Below are 17,110 nucleotides of genomic sequence, written 5' to 3'. Positions count from 1 at the left end.
TCTGTGGAGCTTTGCATCTTTGCTCATGTCACATGCAGCATGCAGCTCTGTTACCACACTGCCCATAGTTATCTTAAAACCTCAGATTTAGAGACAAATCTATATTGTACAGTAGTGAGTCCATTGCCACTGTATGACATGCCAGATTGCCTCATTACTATCATAACGATGAGCACAGTGTAATCACCTACTGTCTAGAGGCTAACTTAATAAAAAAAAAAACAGTGCCAGGTTGCTGACTTAGTTATATAAAACCTTGGCCTCGACCCTAAACACTACAGTAGAGCCTAGTAGTTTTGTTATTGGTTGGTTAGTTAGACTTAGAGTTGCCTTTTAATTGTCTACAGTTACATACGGAAAATGATGGATTATGTTCATTGTGGGTTTGAGTAGCTAAGGCATAATTATCCTGCACAGCTCTACGATCAGTGGCTTGTGCCATGTGTCCTTTAAATATCTGCTGCTTAGGAACACAAAAATAACTGCCTTGTATCTAATTTCTTTCATGTTTGTCTGTTTGAAGGAAAAGGCAGTACAACCAGTCATTGTCTTTTTTTTCATTCTCTGAATCCTGTAAAGTACTTTAATAAATGTAAAGTTAGCATTAACTTTAACTATTTAAAGAATTATAAATAAATTCCCGCATTGCTCTTTATTTCACAAGATTAAGAGTCTGATATGTAGTTATTGATTTGCAGCAGCAATTTTAGGAAATGCACAGATTTGGAAATGGAAAATGGACAATAAATAAAAACATCTTTTATTCGCATGAAGCAATAACAAGCAAGCAGACTGCCTCTTAATCAAACTGTTTATGCATTAAATATATATTTTTATTCCTTCTTTATTGTCTTTTTCTTTTCTGCCTATCAACAGGTGACCCTGGGTGGCACGCTCATTGGAATCGGTCGGAAGACCTCGGATTGCCAAGGAAACACAAAGTACTTTCGCTGCAAATTCTGCAACTTCACGTACATGGGCAGTAATTCCTTGGAACTTGAACAACATTTCCTTTCCTCGCACCCAAACAAAGTCAAAACACCGCCAACCACACCCCTGCTGACCACAAATAACCTGGCAACGCACGACAACCAGCTGAAGGGACGGAGTCAAGCCTTAGACGGGGCCGAGCGAGTTGCGGTGCGCGCAGAGGACGACTCTTTGGTCGGGTACTTCATCCCAGTCAGGTCTTGTTCGGATTCATCGGGCTGGGTGGGGGAGGCTGGTCGAGGCGCCGTGCAGACGTATTATTGGTGTAAATCCTGCAGCTGGAGTTGCGAGTGGTCGGGGGGCTCTGCAAAGCTTTTAGAGCACTATGAGCAAAGACACAAAATGAACACCGGTGGTACTACGAGCCCCAACAACTCTAATCCTGGTGGGATGGACAGAGAGCGAGAAAGAGGAGGAAGGAGAGATGGAGGAGAGAGAGACCAAATGGTATCAAAAGGCCGCAAAGATCAGCCATCCAACCTCTCCAGCACCAGCCAAGGTAATGAAGATGTATTGGAACGTGGCAGTAAGATGATGTTCGTTACTGCTGGTAGATTGTATCTGCTTAAAGCGAAGATAAGTGATCGCCCTCAATAAATGAGTCTTCTATTATTGTTTGTGGTGCTTGTCACCTCATGTTTGTTTGCCTTGATTATCATAATAGAAATTATACGTCATAATATTTGAATTTCTGCCCAGGTTTTATTTACTTTTGTTCTGCTTTTTGCTCCTAGGAGACCCAAACAGCAGTGATTCAGAAGCAGTTGTGACCAGTTATAACTGTCAGTTGTGTGATTTCCGGTACTCCATGGCCCACAGTGCGGATGTGATTGTAGTAGCACCTTTACTACTGCACTACCAGCATAACCACTCCATCCACCGCTGCAGCATTCAACACTGCATGTATTGTCCACAGGGTCTCTGTCAGCCACAAAAACACCTAGGGGAGGTGAGATAAATAAAATATTGAAATGTTTATTTGCTTGTTTTGCTGCCTGCTTGTTAATTAGAAGGAAAAAAAGAGCTATTTTGCAAGCAAAGGAAAAATAAAATGTAATATAGGAACAAGTGTAAAGTTAATTGTTCCAATTTCCTGCCTAGTTAAAATTCCCTTGCTTTCCCCAGTCTACCCACGCATTCTCCCTTCCCTCCTTTTGTGCCAGCTGCCAGCAGTTCTGTTGCAGCTGTTAAAAATGCAAAAAGGATGGTTAACATCCAAAATTGAGGGTGGCATCATTTACTGCTGGCTTCCACTTCTTTATTAGATTCATAGAAAATACACGGCTACGCCACAGCATCAAAACGAGATTCTTCTTATATTGGCAGTAATCAGTAAAGAATTTGAAGGTTCAAACCACTTTTGCTCTTACCTTTTTTTCTAATTTGTTTCAACAGGTATCCCACCCATTCGCTTGTCGGAAGCCCACCTGCCCCAAATGCTGTTCAAAGTTCCCTCAACTCACCAAACAGCAGGACGCCATTGGTTCAAAACCCGCTGTCACCACCTCACCCAGCGTGACTCCTAATCCTAGAGGCGACCACAGTGGGATTTCTGGTTCTACTTTTCACCCCTCAAACCCCGCCCATCCTGTTGTCACACAAGGTATTTGGAGGCATATGTTATTTATATATATATAACATTTATCGGAAGCCTGATTCTGGAGCTTTTCCAGCATGATCCTAAATTCTTCGCTTCTTGCTTCTGATTGGTCCCGCTTTCCTGTCGTAGGCGTCACCCACTTGTGCGACCAGTGTGCATTTGCTACCACTGACATTGACGTGTTGCTGCAACACTATGAAAGCTGCCACAACCTGATCAACCTAAAGGGGGCTCCCCCACATGTCAAAGCTGAGGAAGAAGCTGCGGGAGACAAGGAAGGAGGGCGAGGAGGCGCAGGAGAGAGGGAGTACTCATGTACAAAGTGTCACTTCATTACAGAAGTGGAAGAAGAGATTTTTAGACACTACAGGTGAGATTGCATGGTCATTATAATTGTGTTATTTGATAGGATGTATTTTCTTCCCCCTGCCTAATAAGCTAATAAGCTAACAGTGCCCCAGTTGATCCCGGGAGGAGACACAAATCCCTTTGGGGTCATGGTAGGAGGGGCATCTGACTTAAAAGAAATCTGCCAAATCAATCAAACATGCAGAGCTACCCCCTGTGGCCCTTGTAAATAAGAGAGCAGCCAAAGGTAGCTTCTTGATGATGTTTTTTTACATTATGTAGTGTTTTTTTCTGCAAGGGTTGAGCCATTCAGTTTTCCATCTTTTTCAAAAATCTGTGCTTTTTTTTTGCCGTGCATGCAGTCAGTTAACTTTTTAAGACATAGAATCTCATACAGATTGAGTATTTACTTTGATTGAATTCATCATGGGGGGAAAAAAAGGCAAGAATCTGAAAAATTTTGTTCAAGTTAGGTGCTAATTCCTGTGCTTTGTTTCAGACCCCTGCGATTCTTCCTTCTTACACTCACTTATCAAGTAAATGTAAATGTTCAGTGAGAGGAAAAAAAGAAAGAAAATTGTACGCTTAAGCTACTCACAGACACCATTTTGACATTCTCACCTGGAAGCTGCACAGATATGATCACATATTTATAGCCCGTGTTACAGATTTTCAAACTGATATTACACACACCCGTCTGTGATGAAGTCCATGAGTCGAATATCTATGAAAGCACCATGTTGTGGCTTATGGGCTGTTTTCTTGAGGGGCAAAAGGCTTTGGCCTTACGTTCACATTAAAGTTACTCCATGTCGTACATTGCTGGAGATTAGACGACTTAAGCCGCATTCCTCTTTAAATGCACCTTGGATGCCTGTGAAGCCAAAACCCCAATATTGCAACAAGCTTTACAGTCTTTGACATTTCACCCATGTCTGCTCACTGTCTGAAAGTGAGTGGTCAGAAAGGTCCTATTGAATTTGTCTTGAACTACGTGAAAAAATAAAGTAACAAGGTCTTAATCGAAAAATGAAATCTAGGTTTCAAAAATATTACATTTGTCTCGCACTGACAAGTGCAAGAAGGATTTAAGTTTCCCTGAAGGTGGGAATTTGTTTTTTTTATTTGCACATGTAAATGTATACACTAAATTTATATGTATATTTTCTAAAAAAAAAATACCAAAAACAAAGACTCACTTTTACAGGCTGAAGAGGCTAGACTGGACTCCACAGCCAATCCTGTCTTCTAGATTCAGATTTAGTGATAGAAAAAGTAAATGAAAGGATGAGTTGGGGTGGGAAAAAGGGGAGTGGCGTGGGAAAGTTGGGGCCAAAGACACAAAAAAGTGGAGATAGTTGTGTGGAGATTTGCAGTTACTAATCTACACTACTGATCGGAATGTTTTATTATATGTTGTCACTTGGCATTGGTATCTAAATCAGGCTAAATTATCAAAGAACAAAGTATCGATAAGCTGTGATCGTTTCTGCTGTCAGGGTTTTAAAACAATATGCTGCACTTTCTTTATTCCCATGAAGAATGGAGATCCTCCTCTCTGAGCCTGTGTGCCTGGGGCAGAGGCAGCTGTCACTCCCTTAAACTGCAGCACCATGCTGCACACACAGGCACAGGGCCTCAAACTCTCTGCCAGTGTTAAAGTTTTTAAATGTGGTTGCTCCTCACGAGAAGTGATGCCAAAGACAATTTCTTTCCATGCGAGGGCAGAAACACAAGCAATATGTGAAGATATTAAATGCAGAGGAATTCACAGTTTTTGTCTGCCTAGCTGTTAGTCAAAGGAGCTTGCAAAGAAAAGCGTCTGGACTTCTTTAAGTTACTTGAAGACGTTTCACCTCTCATCCGAGAAGCTTCTTCAGTTCTAAGGTCAAATGGTGGAGAGTCCCAGATATAAACCTAGTGGGAGTATCCCCCCACAGAGGGACAAAAGGACCCCCTGATGATCTTCTAATCGCCTGAGCCAAGGTGTGAAACTGGGTGTGGGTCCCAATCAGCCAGAGTTTCGCCCACATCCTGGGCCATCTGACCTCAGGAATTCGCATGATAAGGTGGGGCCAGGTTTCACAATGAACACACCCGAAACTCTGGCTGATTGGGACCCACACCCAGTTTCACACCTTGGCTCAGGCGATTAGAGGATCATCAGGGGGTCCTTTTGTCCCTCTGTGGGGGGATACTCCCACTAGGTTTATATCTGGGACTCTCCACCATTTGACCTTAGAACTGAAGAAGCTTCTCGGATGAGAGGTGAAACGTCTTCAAGTAACTTAAAGAAGTCCAGACGCTTTTCTTTGCAAGCTCCTTTGACTACGATGACCTGGATGACTGAGAACCTTCACAGACATATTGCCTAGCTGTTAGTTTTTCTGTCGTTGCCCCAGGTATGTTATGGATACTCAGTGTGTGAGCTTAGAGCCCACACACTGAGATAACTTAATTATACGAAATTGGATTGATGTTAAAGCGCACCTTGTGTGTTAAGCTACGGATGGATTCATAAATTCAAATGAAAATTTTCACAGGAGTATCTGAACGGTTCCAGTTAGGGTTTTAGAGCACGCACATCGGGAGCACATTCAGAGATGAGCCTTTCCTGAGTCAAAAACAATGCTGTCGCAGTTTGCGGCTCGAGAACTTTTCTCTTTTGACAGCCTGATGAGAACAGCAGATGGCAAGGACCGAAAGACGGGAAGGGAAGAAAGAAGGTTAAAAGAAGGAATGTAAGAGTGAATGAAATACAGAGAGAGAAATTCAGAGAGAAGGGTGCTGAGCAGAGAGCGAGAGAGGGTGACAAAGCAGAGTTTGCAGGAGATTTAACAGTTCATTCACGTCCTTAACAAAATCTAAGCCCTGAATCTTGGAGCTCAAATCAAATAAAAGTGAAATAAAGCCAGAAAGTTTCATGCTACATCTAAAAACAACCATTTTTTATTTTTTTTAATCTGAAGGCCAAGTCTTAGAAAACAAAAAGCAGCATGTAATTATAGGGTGTTCAGATCAAAGGATGGTGCTGTGTAATGCAAAAAAGATTGTCAGCTGAGGGAAGCCAATCAATCCATAAGTTTTATAGATAAACTCTCACCTAGCTGCTAATATACACCTTAAGTACAATCTGATGGCTGACAGTGGTCATGTTAAAATTACACCCATAGCAGCCAGTCACATGGGTTCTTTACTCACATATCAGATATATATGTATTGGTCCGGGTAGAGCCAGTCACAGTAAAAAGGATTTTGTCCACAAATGGGGAGCCAACCAATGGTAAAGCCGCAGTGGACTACACTCACTGGTCATTTCTATTAGTTACACCTTGCTAGTACCACTTTGGACCTCCTTTTGCCTTTAAAACAGCCTAAATTCCGGTGTGGAAACATTACTCAGTCCACTGCACATCCTGTGATCTGAATCTCCTCTTTCAACACATCCCAAAGAAGCCATTTGAGCAGAGAAGATTTATTGTAATGTTCAAGTTTGAGAGGATTTGAGCTTTGATACGATGGGTTATCCTGCTCAAAGGAGCCATCAGAAGATGGGTACACTGTGGTTATAACGTGATGGCCAGCCTGAACCATTGCTACAAGAGCCATGCTTTCCATCCGAATGTTGCAGTAGAAATTGAAACTCATCAGACGAGGCAACATTTTTCCAATTTTCTCTTGTCCAATTTTGGTAAGCCCAGGTGAATTGTCACCTAGGTCACCTGCTCTTAGCTGGCAGGAGTGCATTCAGAGATGCTCTTCTGTATACCTTGGTTGTAACAAGTGGTTATTTGAGTTACTTTTGCCTTCCTATCATTTTGAAGCAGTCTGGCCATTCTCTAAACTCTCATCAAGTCATTTTCACCTACAGCACTGCCACTGATGGGATATTTTACATTTTTTCAGACCACTCTCTGTAAACCCTAGAGATGGTTGTGTGGGAAAGTCCCTGCAGATCAGCAGTTTCTGAAATACTCAGACTGTGTCTCAACAACCGTGCCACATTTAGACACTCTTAAATCACCTTCCTTCCCCATTTTTGGCTCGGTTTGAACTTGATCATTGGCTGATTAGATATTTGCATAAACAAGCAGTTGAACAGCTGAACCTAATGAAGTGGCTAGTGAGTCTACAAAACACAAATTATGCTTCCGGATGCTGCAGAGTGCATTGCTATAATAAGATATTTGGAGAAAAAAGAGACTTTTTTCCCACTGTCTCGCTGTTTCTTACCCTACTGATGGAACAATGCTGCAATCCTAAAGGAGTCAGAAATCGGAATTTCCGATTTCCAAGTCAGAATTTGAATCTGGAACTCAGACTGAGGGGCCCCAGTAACCTAGAGTTAACAATCCAAGATGGCGGCATTGAGCGTAAACATTAGCAAAACTATAAAACTTTGAATCTGTGCTGGCTCTGTTGTGTATTCACTCACTATAACTCCCCAAATTAGCCACATGCACAGCACTGGTCAGGCTCAGTCCACGGATTCACAGTGCCAGATTTATCAAAACAAGCTTTAGGACATAATTCTAGTGCAAACTAGAAAGTGTTTATTACAAATGGATAAATTATTATTAAAATACAGATAGAAGAAGCATATTTTTTATGTCTGCTTCAATATTTCCCGTAAAAAGTTGAATTAATGTTACTGAGATAGATCAGCAATCACTACATGTGTAGTGTTAACAGTGACAGACCCAGTAAATGATGAAATCAGTAGGTACGCCAGTCCACGTGTGGATGCTGATGATAAATGCTGCTGTGTCGTTCAGCATCTGGAGACATAAGTCTAATGGACACACTATATGCTTTTTCATTCACACGTTCTCACAGATTTCTGCAAATATTTCAGCCTCTGTGATCTGCTTGAGGTGCAGGCCTTTTATATATTCTTCAACAGCTAATAAAGGGAGAAAGAGAATATGAGGCAGGATGATGAATAAGATAAGTTTATGTCAGAAGTATATATTTATTTATGTATTTTCACTTGCTGTCGTATAGAAATCATGCATCAGACGTACACGACAGCAAAGAGGAATACATAGAGTTTTCTGAGAGGTTATATATCTCGACGTATTGTAAATGTTTGTGTGGGCCTTGATCTGCAATATCTTCTCATTGTTTTCAAATTCACGCCTTAAATGTTTTGTTTTTGTTTTTTCCTGGATGAGGAATTATTATGGTAGGGTTCAAAGCAGAAACCAGAGGATGAGAGTCGCAAAATGGAGAAAGATGACTCTGGATATGCTTTTTTTTCCTGTTTTCAGTGACTTTTGGTCCGTGTTTATTGTCTGCTATTGTAAAACCCTCACTCTGCTGTAATATGCAGCGATAATAACCTACTGGTGGGAAAAGCCTAAAAGAATAAAACAGGCAGTGTTGAGGAAAGCAGTGTTTTCTTATGACATTTGAGTGAAGCAATTAAGCAAGTGTAATTTTGGATTTAAGTGAATTATGTGGTAAATGACGATATTGACAAAGGAATATGAATAACTACAAGATACCAATTGTTAAACTGTGGCCTACCATCATTAATAAATATACCAGCAAAACAATTACATAATCCAAGTGCAGACAAAATGAACAGCTTCATTATTCTGTGAAACATTTATTCATGTATTGGTATATCTGTGTCTGTGACAGCTGCGGGGCAAACCGAGCCCGCCAAGGTCCACTGTAAACAACACACAAGTTCTTGTTCTAGATGGTTTAATGCTTTGCTTGTTGGCCTGCACAAGAAGCATCACGGCTGTTGTGTGTGCCAGGAAAAAATCTTGACGCTGTGTATCAGATATATCATTGGTTACTCAGGGGCCCTCGCCAGCAGGAAATGAAGGTGGTTTATTGATGGGCGATCCAGTACTTGTCATTCAGATTCATTTATGGTCCTCACGATTTTGAAGTAATTCACTGTGATTTAGTGGGGCACTGAGTCAGTTTGTTGGCCTCGAGCTCTGTGAAACTCTACCTGAGTGTTTGGGGGAATTTAGGCAGGGGCAAATGCACTTTAGATTTAGTCAGTACAGGGGGTGGATTTTCTTCAAACTGTGAGTGATGAAAATCCTATTGGAATTAATTGTATTTACATTTTAGAGCAATAGATTCAAACATGAACCGACTCTCTTGTTGCCAGTAACAAAACTAGTTACTTAAGTCTTTCCTCTTACGTTCAGCCTTATTAGTGTTACTTTGACTTCACTGTGACTCATGCACGGTGAAGATAACCACTGATGACGGGATCTCCTTTTCAAAAAGTCATGTCTCTGATGTGACTTGCAATGCATTTGCTCAGAGAAGGTTTGAGCAACTCAAGAATAAACTGCTTATTTTTGCAATTAGCAGTATTACTTTATGGTTAACATAAAAGCAAACAATATGTACTAGTGTGTATTTTAATGCTGAATATTTTGTTCCTTCTGAAGGTCCGTTTTGTATTCATGTGTAATTTACGCACTGCTCTTTTCTCTTGGCAGGCGTGTCCACGCGTGTTGTCGCTGTCGACGTTGCGACTTCACGGCTCCAGATTCATCAGCCCTCCTTGACCATTTCAACTCAGCTCACTGTCACGACTCCTCTCCCTCGTTAGGCTCATTCACGACGACCTCCTTGCCCACCTCACTGACTCCTTCCCTAACACTCTTGGCCAATGGCTGCTCAGCGCCTTCTACTTTAGCCATTAAAGAAGAGAGCAAAGGGGATATCCGCCTCCTCTACTCCCTGGCGCCGCCTGAGGGACGGTTGGCCGAAGGTGGCAGAGAAGAGGCAGGCGGGCTGGTAAAAAGTGAGGGTGGTGAGGAGAAAGAAAGAGAACGGGAAAAGGGCTGGGTTCTCGGTGAGACAAGAGGACTGGGGGAAAGAGGGGGTGAGCAGGCCCACGGCTTACTTTGGGTGCCTAAGGAGCGAATGGGACCTGAAAGAGGTGCAGGAAGTGGGAGCCCATCTCTTTTCACCTCCCCACTGTCGCTGTCTTTTGTCTCAGCCAATCACGAAGCCTCACAGCAGAAAAGAGGCGTGGCTTCACCTAGCATGGTTTACCTGGGAGACACCAAGTCATTTTTGGGAGATACAAAGCCCTTTTTGGCAGATGCCAAGTATGGAGGAGGGAGACCAGGATCAACTGCTTCAGGTGGGGCAGGAGCTGGCGAGAAGCAGAGCCAGATGACCCCCCAGCAGTACACAGGAGGAGGAAGTGCTGGTGGTGGTGGCGGAGGTGGCGGAGGACAGGAAGGGAAAGGAGGAGCCAATAAAGAGGAATCCCAGTCCTTGCTAAGGGTAAGGTGGAACATGCAAAACCCCCTGCTTTTCATCTCATTCTAATGAGATGAAAATCCTTCTTCTTTGTCTCATTTACACCCTGACTTTTGCGTTTAGCTCTCTGAATGGGAGCCTTTGTAGCTAGGCCTCTGTAGCCAGATCCTGCCTGCTGAGAAGCCTTAGTTATCAGGGACCTTCTATTAATACACTTTCATCTTAAACTCATCTTTCCTGTCACTCAGATGTGAGGATTAGATCTCATGCATTGAGCCCATACACTGTAATCTTTTATTCTTCCATCATATTTTGAGGGCTTAAGCAGATTTGGGTTGGCTAGCAGAGTGTGTACCCAAATTCTTGCGTGTGTTCATATCTGTCCCTGTGCATATGATTCCATGACATCATTTCCTTTCCCATAGGCGGCATTCATCTTCTTTAAAAAAAATTGAACTCACAACAGTGAGAAAACCACCCGCTGCTATGGAAACGGGGAGGAAAACTGACAGTTCCCATGGCTACCACGTGTCAGTCAGCTCCCTCACCCTACTTTGTGGACCACAATGCTTTTGACTTCACAGTGATGTCATTGACTGGCAGTAACAAACTGTGGTTTGCCTGCGCCACAGAGCTTATTGGCTATGATCACATTAGATCAGAATAGACTGAACTTTCTCTCTCTCTGTATATATATAAGTATGAGTTAGTGTGTGTGTGAGTGTGTGTGGTGTCAGGGTTTGACATGGGGCTGCGTAAATAGTAGTATTGAGTGTTAGAGTTGTGTTCTTAGTGTGTGTACGGATATGCTGCTGTGTGATTCGAGTCCATGGGCCCTTTGTAGGACTTGGGGTTTGGCCTTTTGGATGTGTGTGAATGTGTGTTTGTCTGTGTGGGGTGTTGGCAGTAACTTGGCAGGCTGGGCAGGGTGGGGCAGCAAGAGGTTTACTCATTATCGTGGGTGGGGCAGTGTGTCTCTGTGAGAGAGTGGGAGGCTAAGACTGAAAGAGGGAGGCACAGATAGAGAGAACATGCGTGCATGCGTGAGAGAGAACAGTGGAAGATTAAGATAAAAAGACGTAGACGGGGAAAGTCAGATGGAGATAAGAGTATAACAAATCACTCACCCCTTTTCGCTTGCTCTTTAAGGAAAGAGCAGCTATTCAAGAAAATGTTTTCAAAATTATAAATGTACAGAACAAAACGAGACTGGTTAATATAGATTTGTAAATTTGGCGAGCACGTTTTTCACTTTCACTCTCACTCAGTGTTATTCTTAACAGTCTGACAGTTTGACATGTATGCTTATTTTAGATATTCACTAATATTATGAAATGTCTTTGTAGAGTCAAATATTCACATTTGAGGCTTTTTAAATCATCATCGTTCCATCAGGATGAATATTATCTCTTTTTTCCATTATTGTATACACATTTCCTCCAAAGCTATGGATATAAACCATTCATCCATTCATTTAGAGGGGGGTCCACCCTGGACCCTGTGACCGCAGGGCTATCACTGAGAGACACACAACCATTCACATTCACATTCAGAGGAGGGCATTGTAGTGGAACAGTGGTTAGCACTGTTACCCCACAGTAAGAAGATCTTGGGTTTGAATCCACCATCTCGCTAGGGCCTTTCTGTCGAGAGTTTCCATGTTCTCCCCACGTCTGCATCGGTTCTCTTCAAGTACTCTGGCTTTAGAGATGTGCAGTTAGTGGGACTATGTTAACTGGTGATTCTAAATTACTCAGAGGTGTGAATGTGAGTGTGAATTGTTGTCTGTCTCTAGATGTAAACCAGTAGTTCTCAAACTGTGGGGGTGATGTCGCTTGTGGCGAATAGAGTCGCTGCTGTGGATGTGAGGCAGATAAAGTGCTTAAAGCTCTGTATGGGCAAATGTGGCCTGTGGCTTAAAGTGCTTTAAGTGGTCAGTAAGACCAGAAAAGAGCTGTATAAATGTCAGTCCATTTCCAGGCCTGAAAACGTCTGCGAACCGCTGACTTAAAAAACGATTTGGCTGCTGCAGGTTTGCAATGCCCGACCCATCAGCAGGCCAGTAAGGGTAGAAGCTCATTTTAAATATCTTCTATGTTTTGTGAAGACCAAGTTTCGTATGAGCCATCTCTGACTGTTCCATTTGCATCTGTGCTGCCTATGAGAGCCTAAAGAAAAGAGCAGATGTTTACATAAACAGACAAAAACCCAGAGTGAATCTTTGAAGATGAAAACAACTAAAAAAAAGAATAAAAGGAGATGAGAAACAAGCAGTTTATTAGAGACGAAGCTGAACACGACTTGTTGCTTAAGTAGCTTCATAAGATATGGCCTTTTCTTCTTCTTCTTCTCACTGCACAGTATTTATTCTCAGTTTCCATGGCTTGCACTGACACACACAAACATAAATATGCCCGGCACATATAGACACATGGGCTGGAGTTGACTCATCACTGGGCGGGGTGAGGGAGGGGCACTAATGCAAAAAAAAAAAAAAAAAAAAAAATCAGAAATAGCTTTGAACACACACACACACAAAAACAAACTTTTGGTCTAATTTAAATGTAGCATGTGGACTCAAGAGGGCAGAGTCTGTTAAAAATCCATCCAAAATCCAAATCCATTGTAGAGTTCAAGAAGGCAGTGATGGAGGGATGCAGGGAGTGATTTAGTAGGGAGGAAGTATATGATTAAAACCCGGCAAATATGGAAACAAATGGCCAGTCATATTTCATCCCAACCTGTGTGCGTTTGTGAGAGTGTGTGCATGTGGTTCTGTGGTTTTTGTATGTTTCCCTCATCCTTACTTGTTCTTTCTACTGTCCGCTGCATCGATCTGTCTTCCTCCTCCTTTTTCCTCTCGTTCTTTTTCTTTCATTTCCCTTCTTTTCCTCAAAGGACAACTCGCCCAATACGCGGGGATCGATACACACCTCACGCACACAAAAGCCATCAGACGAGCACAAACGCTCCCACGCAGGTGTGCACTCACACATACACATAAAGAACCCACAGTTCTTAGTATTCTGGTTTTGTGAGGCTTTTTGCTCGTTGGAGGGGAGAGAATATTTTCTTTTGAAAGCCCTGATCTATAATTGCCGCACAGCATTGCCTTGTTGAGACATTGGCCCACTATTGGCTTTGTTTTCATAGTGATTTATTACATTGAAGACATTTTCTCAGTCTGAAATGTTATTTTCTAGCTGTTTTACTGACTGTATGAGACAAGGATAGAAAGCGAATGAGGTTTAGAGATGAAATTAAGCTAAAAGCTCAGTTGATGTTTGAGTTTATAAATGGAACGAGGCAGACTTTGAGTAAAGGCGGTTTTTCCAGTTAAGTAGGGCTGAGAAAGGTTTGCCTCCGAGCCAAACATATGTGAACATATGTAGATATACCCGAACATGTGTGACTCTGTCCAAAACGTACATCATCTAATAAATTCCAGCTTGTGTTTCCGAGGGGAATTCCACCTCAAGGACGACACGGACTGCATAAATGCACATAAGCAAAAGAAAGTGTGGATTTGGCCTTACAAACACAGTGAATATCGCGGTCATATTGCAGTATTGAGACACGGGCATTTGAGGTTTTAAAAGTCCCATGCGTGACATTCAATTCCATGTGAGAGACAGAGAGAGAAAATAGAGAGACCGAACTGAGAGAGATAAACGGGAATGTGTGCTTTCAGCAGATCAGAGAAGAGTTTCATTAAAGTTTCTCTCGTTTACATTTCTGCCCGATGGAGCTAATTATGTTTAAAGGACGCACACGCTCACACGCGCTCACGCACACACACAGACTAGACACACACACAGACACAGAGCTGTAATTCCATAAAGTTCTCATTACTTGGCTTTCAATTTTCTTTTATCCTTTCTTTCTGTTTCTTTCCTTTCGCGTACATTTCGGTGTACACGTGTGTCTGCGTGCTTACCCCTGCTTGTGTACTTAATTACGTGCATTGTGTCTCCATTTGCATTCCGAGCATGTATGTGTGCGCGTGTGTGTTTTGCGAGGAAATTAAAGCGTGAATTTAACTTATTTTCTGTGCTGATAATTTAGCATCCTTTATATCCGCTACAGGAAATTATAGAGCTTATGTTCGAGTCAGTGTGTGTGTGTGTGTGTGTGTGTGAGAGAAACTGTGTGTTTGTCTGAGCCTGTGCGTTTGTATTCTTAATGCTTTTTAAAATCAAAAACTGAGTAAAAATTGTGTTCTTTGACTTATCTGTGTTATCTGAATATTATCTTTGTTTTAGAGCTTTTTTGCCACTGTGCTTTTCGCTCTCTACAAATACCCCTCAGAGTGAACTTCAAATTGCCTTTGATGTAAAGATATACTTTACCGTTCCTTCTCGAGAACTTGTGTACCTTTGTTTACCTCATGGAACATCCCTTGAGAGTCAAGAAAAGTACTTTAAAAAGTGGTTTCATTTTAAAGCTGGAAAACTTGTCTAGGAGGTGAGAAACACCTGAACAACCCTGTTTAGTTATAAACCTATCCAGTCATTGCCCATTGTTTTCTAGCTGGATGCTAGTGGACATTCTGGTTGTGTGCGCATAACCCTTTTTGTATATTTCCCTCCCTGTTATATGTCAATAAACAGTGTATCTTGTGGCCAGTGGTTGTTGCTGCAATTGCTCACCTCAAAGCTCACAGTAGTTAACATGGTACCCCTTCACTTGTGCCGCACCACAAGTTCTTGAATTTCACTGACAGACGATGGTTTTTGCACGCACATCGCTTCTCCTCTCTTCCTGTGTTTACGCCACCGAATTATCAACAAATTTCACCACAGGTTAGAAAAAGGAATGTGTTTGAGGCTAACAGCCACTGACAAGTTTCTTCTTTTCTCGGTTTCTATCACATGTTTATGTAAAGTACAGAACTCTGCAAAAAGTCTTGAGACGCCCACTCTTTTTTTATATTTCGCTTCCAAGGAGTCATCTTCTCTTTTCATTTTTTTAAAGTCTTGAACAGTAGTTCTCCAACATTTCTGAGAATCCTTCAAAGTTTTTCTTTGAAAGCAGCACATTAGCTGCTTTTCTAGTCCTTGCACCTGACCATTTTTTGAAGAATGTTTTTTTGAGCGATGCATCTGGCCCTTCAGGTGATCCCTCAGCTGTTACCAAAAGCCGTAAAGTCCCAGTCGAAGGGTGGCTGTCAAGAAGCCATTTTTAAGGAAAAGCTGAGAAATGCCAGTGGCAACAGGTCTTGTGTGATGAATCCAAGGTTGAAATTTTTGGATCGTCATAAATATGTACAGAAGCCGTCATAACCAAAAGTGTCTACAGCCACCTGTAAAGCACAGTGGAGGTTCTGTGGTGGCTTGGGGCTGCATTTCAATCAGTCGTGTTGAGGATCTTGTTATGAACGCAGAAAAGTATCATCAGATTTCGATCCACCGTGCAACACCATCTGGAAAGTGTCTGATTGGCAATAAATGCAATAAAACCATCCCCAGAGCCCAAACCTCAATGTTATTAAAGCAGTGTGGGATCATCTTGACAGAGAACAGAATAAAAAGGACTAACATTCAAAGAAAAGCTATAAATGTCCTTCAAGAAGCCTCAAGAACTATATTTTCTTGTAATACTGAGAGAAACGACAAGAAAGCTGCTCAAGAGAGTTCAGAGAGTTCAGACAGTCACATTCAAGCTGTTAGAATCGTACTGTTTTTACCTTATGTACTATATTTTCATAGATGTTTGCACATATTTCAATGAATCGTTACTCAAGACACACAGCACAATACTGTATATAGGTCAGTATGGTATCCTGCTCTGATCTTTTCAAATTATTTCATAATCCTGGCAGTGTACAGTAGGCAATATTTAGTGTACAGAAAGAACCCTTTTGATGTTGGGTACTTGATTTCTTCATTTATCGACGCATTCGGCCATTGCTGAGGCAGCAAACTGCATATCCGACCCACTGCTTCAGTACCGGCTGACTATCGACAGGTCCAACAGCCATTAAACATCAATACAGCAGTTGAGTGGAGTCTAAGCTCAAAGGCACATTTTTTTTCCTACAGACATCCTAACAAAATTCACCTCATAGACGAGGCTGCTCTGATGCACGCTTTTAGCATCCTATATACTTTCTGTTATGGGAAGGGTTAAAAGAGCTGCGTTCGCCGTGTCTCGCTGCAGTTTGTGTGCGTTGTGTGCAGATGTGTGTGCGTGTAGGAAAAAGGAAGACATACTAATATTCATCCATTCTCTCTCTTGCCCTCTCTCTCCCTCTCGCTCTTATACACCCTCACACCAAGTTGTCTGTTCTGGGCTGCTCGGTTTGTTTGTGTAGCAGTCACATTTCCCATCAGGACACAGACTCAAATAAACACAGGCCATGTTGGAAAGAAAAAAAACGCAAGTGTCTGAGTGTCCGTCTTTGTGTGTGTGTGTGTGGTAATGTGCCTAGTGTATAAAACCCAGGCTGTGTTTGGCGTAACAGAAACATAATCGGACAACCTGTTTGCTATAATTTTTACCTGCGTGTGTTTATGTGTCTGTCTGTGGAAACAGTGGCCTTTACGCTCATGTGTGAGCACGTGCGCGTCCCTCATGTGTGAGCTGCGCGCCCGTCCGCTGATGGGAATGTTCGTGCACGTCACAGTTAAAACCAGTGTGCGGCTTTATGCTGTGTGACAGTTCACAGCGGTCTCATTGTCTGCTAGGAATATTACATTTAGCTTGAAAAACAAATTACACCATTTTAACCACATTTAGACCCATTTTGGGTTTTCCACACATGTCACGCTCGCACACGCACATTACAGCTGACAACATGCGCAGTTCGAAGGTGACAGCTTGGCATTTTTGGCTCGCATAAATCAAGAATTTGCCTTGACTTGGTCTTGGCTCATGTTCGAATGGTAATCCTCTGTTTAGGACTGCTTTGAATTGTCTGAT

General features: G+C 42.2%; 1 protein-coding gene across 3 annotated transcripts in view; it reads left to right on the top strand.

Moving 5' to 3' along the window:
- The window catches only part of trps1 (trichorhinophalangeal syndrome I), a 122,275-nt gene that overhangs the window by 55,722 nt on the left and 49,443 nt on the right, over positions 1 to 17,110 (top strand). For all 3 annotated transcript variants that reach the window (XM_084920106.1, XM_084920108.1, XM_084920107.1), the window contains exons 5-9: positions 877 to 1,489; positions 1,725 to 1,939; positions 2,386 to 2,593; positions 2,720 to 2,960; positions 9,415 to 10,213. In XM_084920106.1, the coding sequence (XP_084776232.1) occupies positions 877 to 1,489; positions 1,725 to 1,939; positions 2,386 to 2,593; positions 2,720 to 2,960; positions 9,415 to 10,213 (2,076 nt within the window). The remainder of the gene's footprint in view (positions 1 to 876; positions 1,490 to 1,724; positions 1,940 to 2,385; positions 2,594 to 2,719; positions 2,961 to 9,414; positions 10,214 to 17,110) is intronic.

This window comes from Perissodus microlepis, chromosome 22 (genome assembly GCF_051167445.1).
Source record: "Perissodus microlepis isolate ML-2025 ecotype Zambia chromosome 22, ASM5116744v1, whole genome shotgun sequence".
NCBI classification, from domain to species: domain Eukaryota; kingdom Metazoa; phylum Chordata; class Actinopteri; order Cichliformes; family Cichlidae; genus Perissodus; species Perissodus microlepis.
Note: the sequence above shows the minus strand (reverse complement) of the source record. Positions and strands in the feature narration are given on the sequence as shown.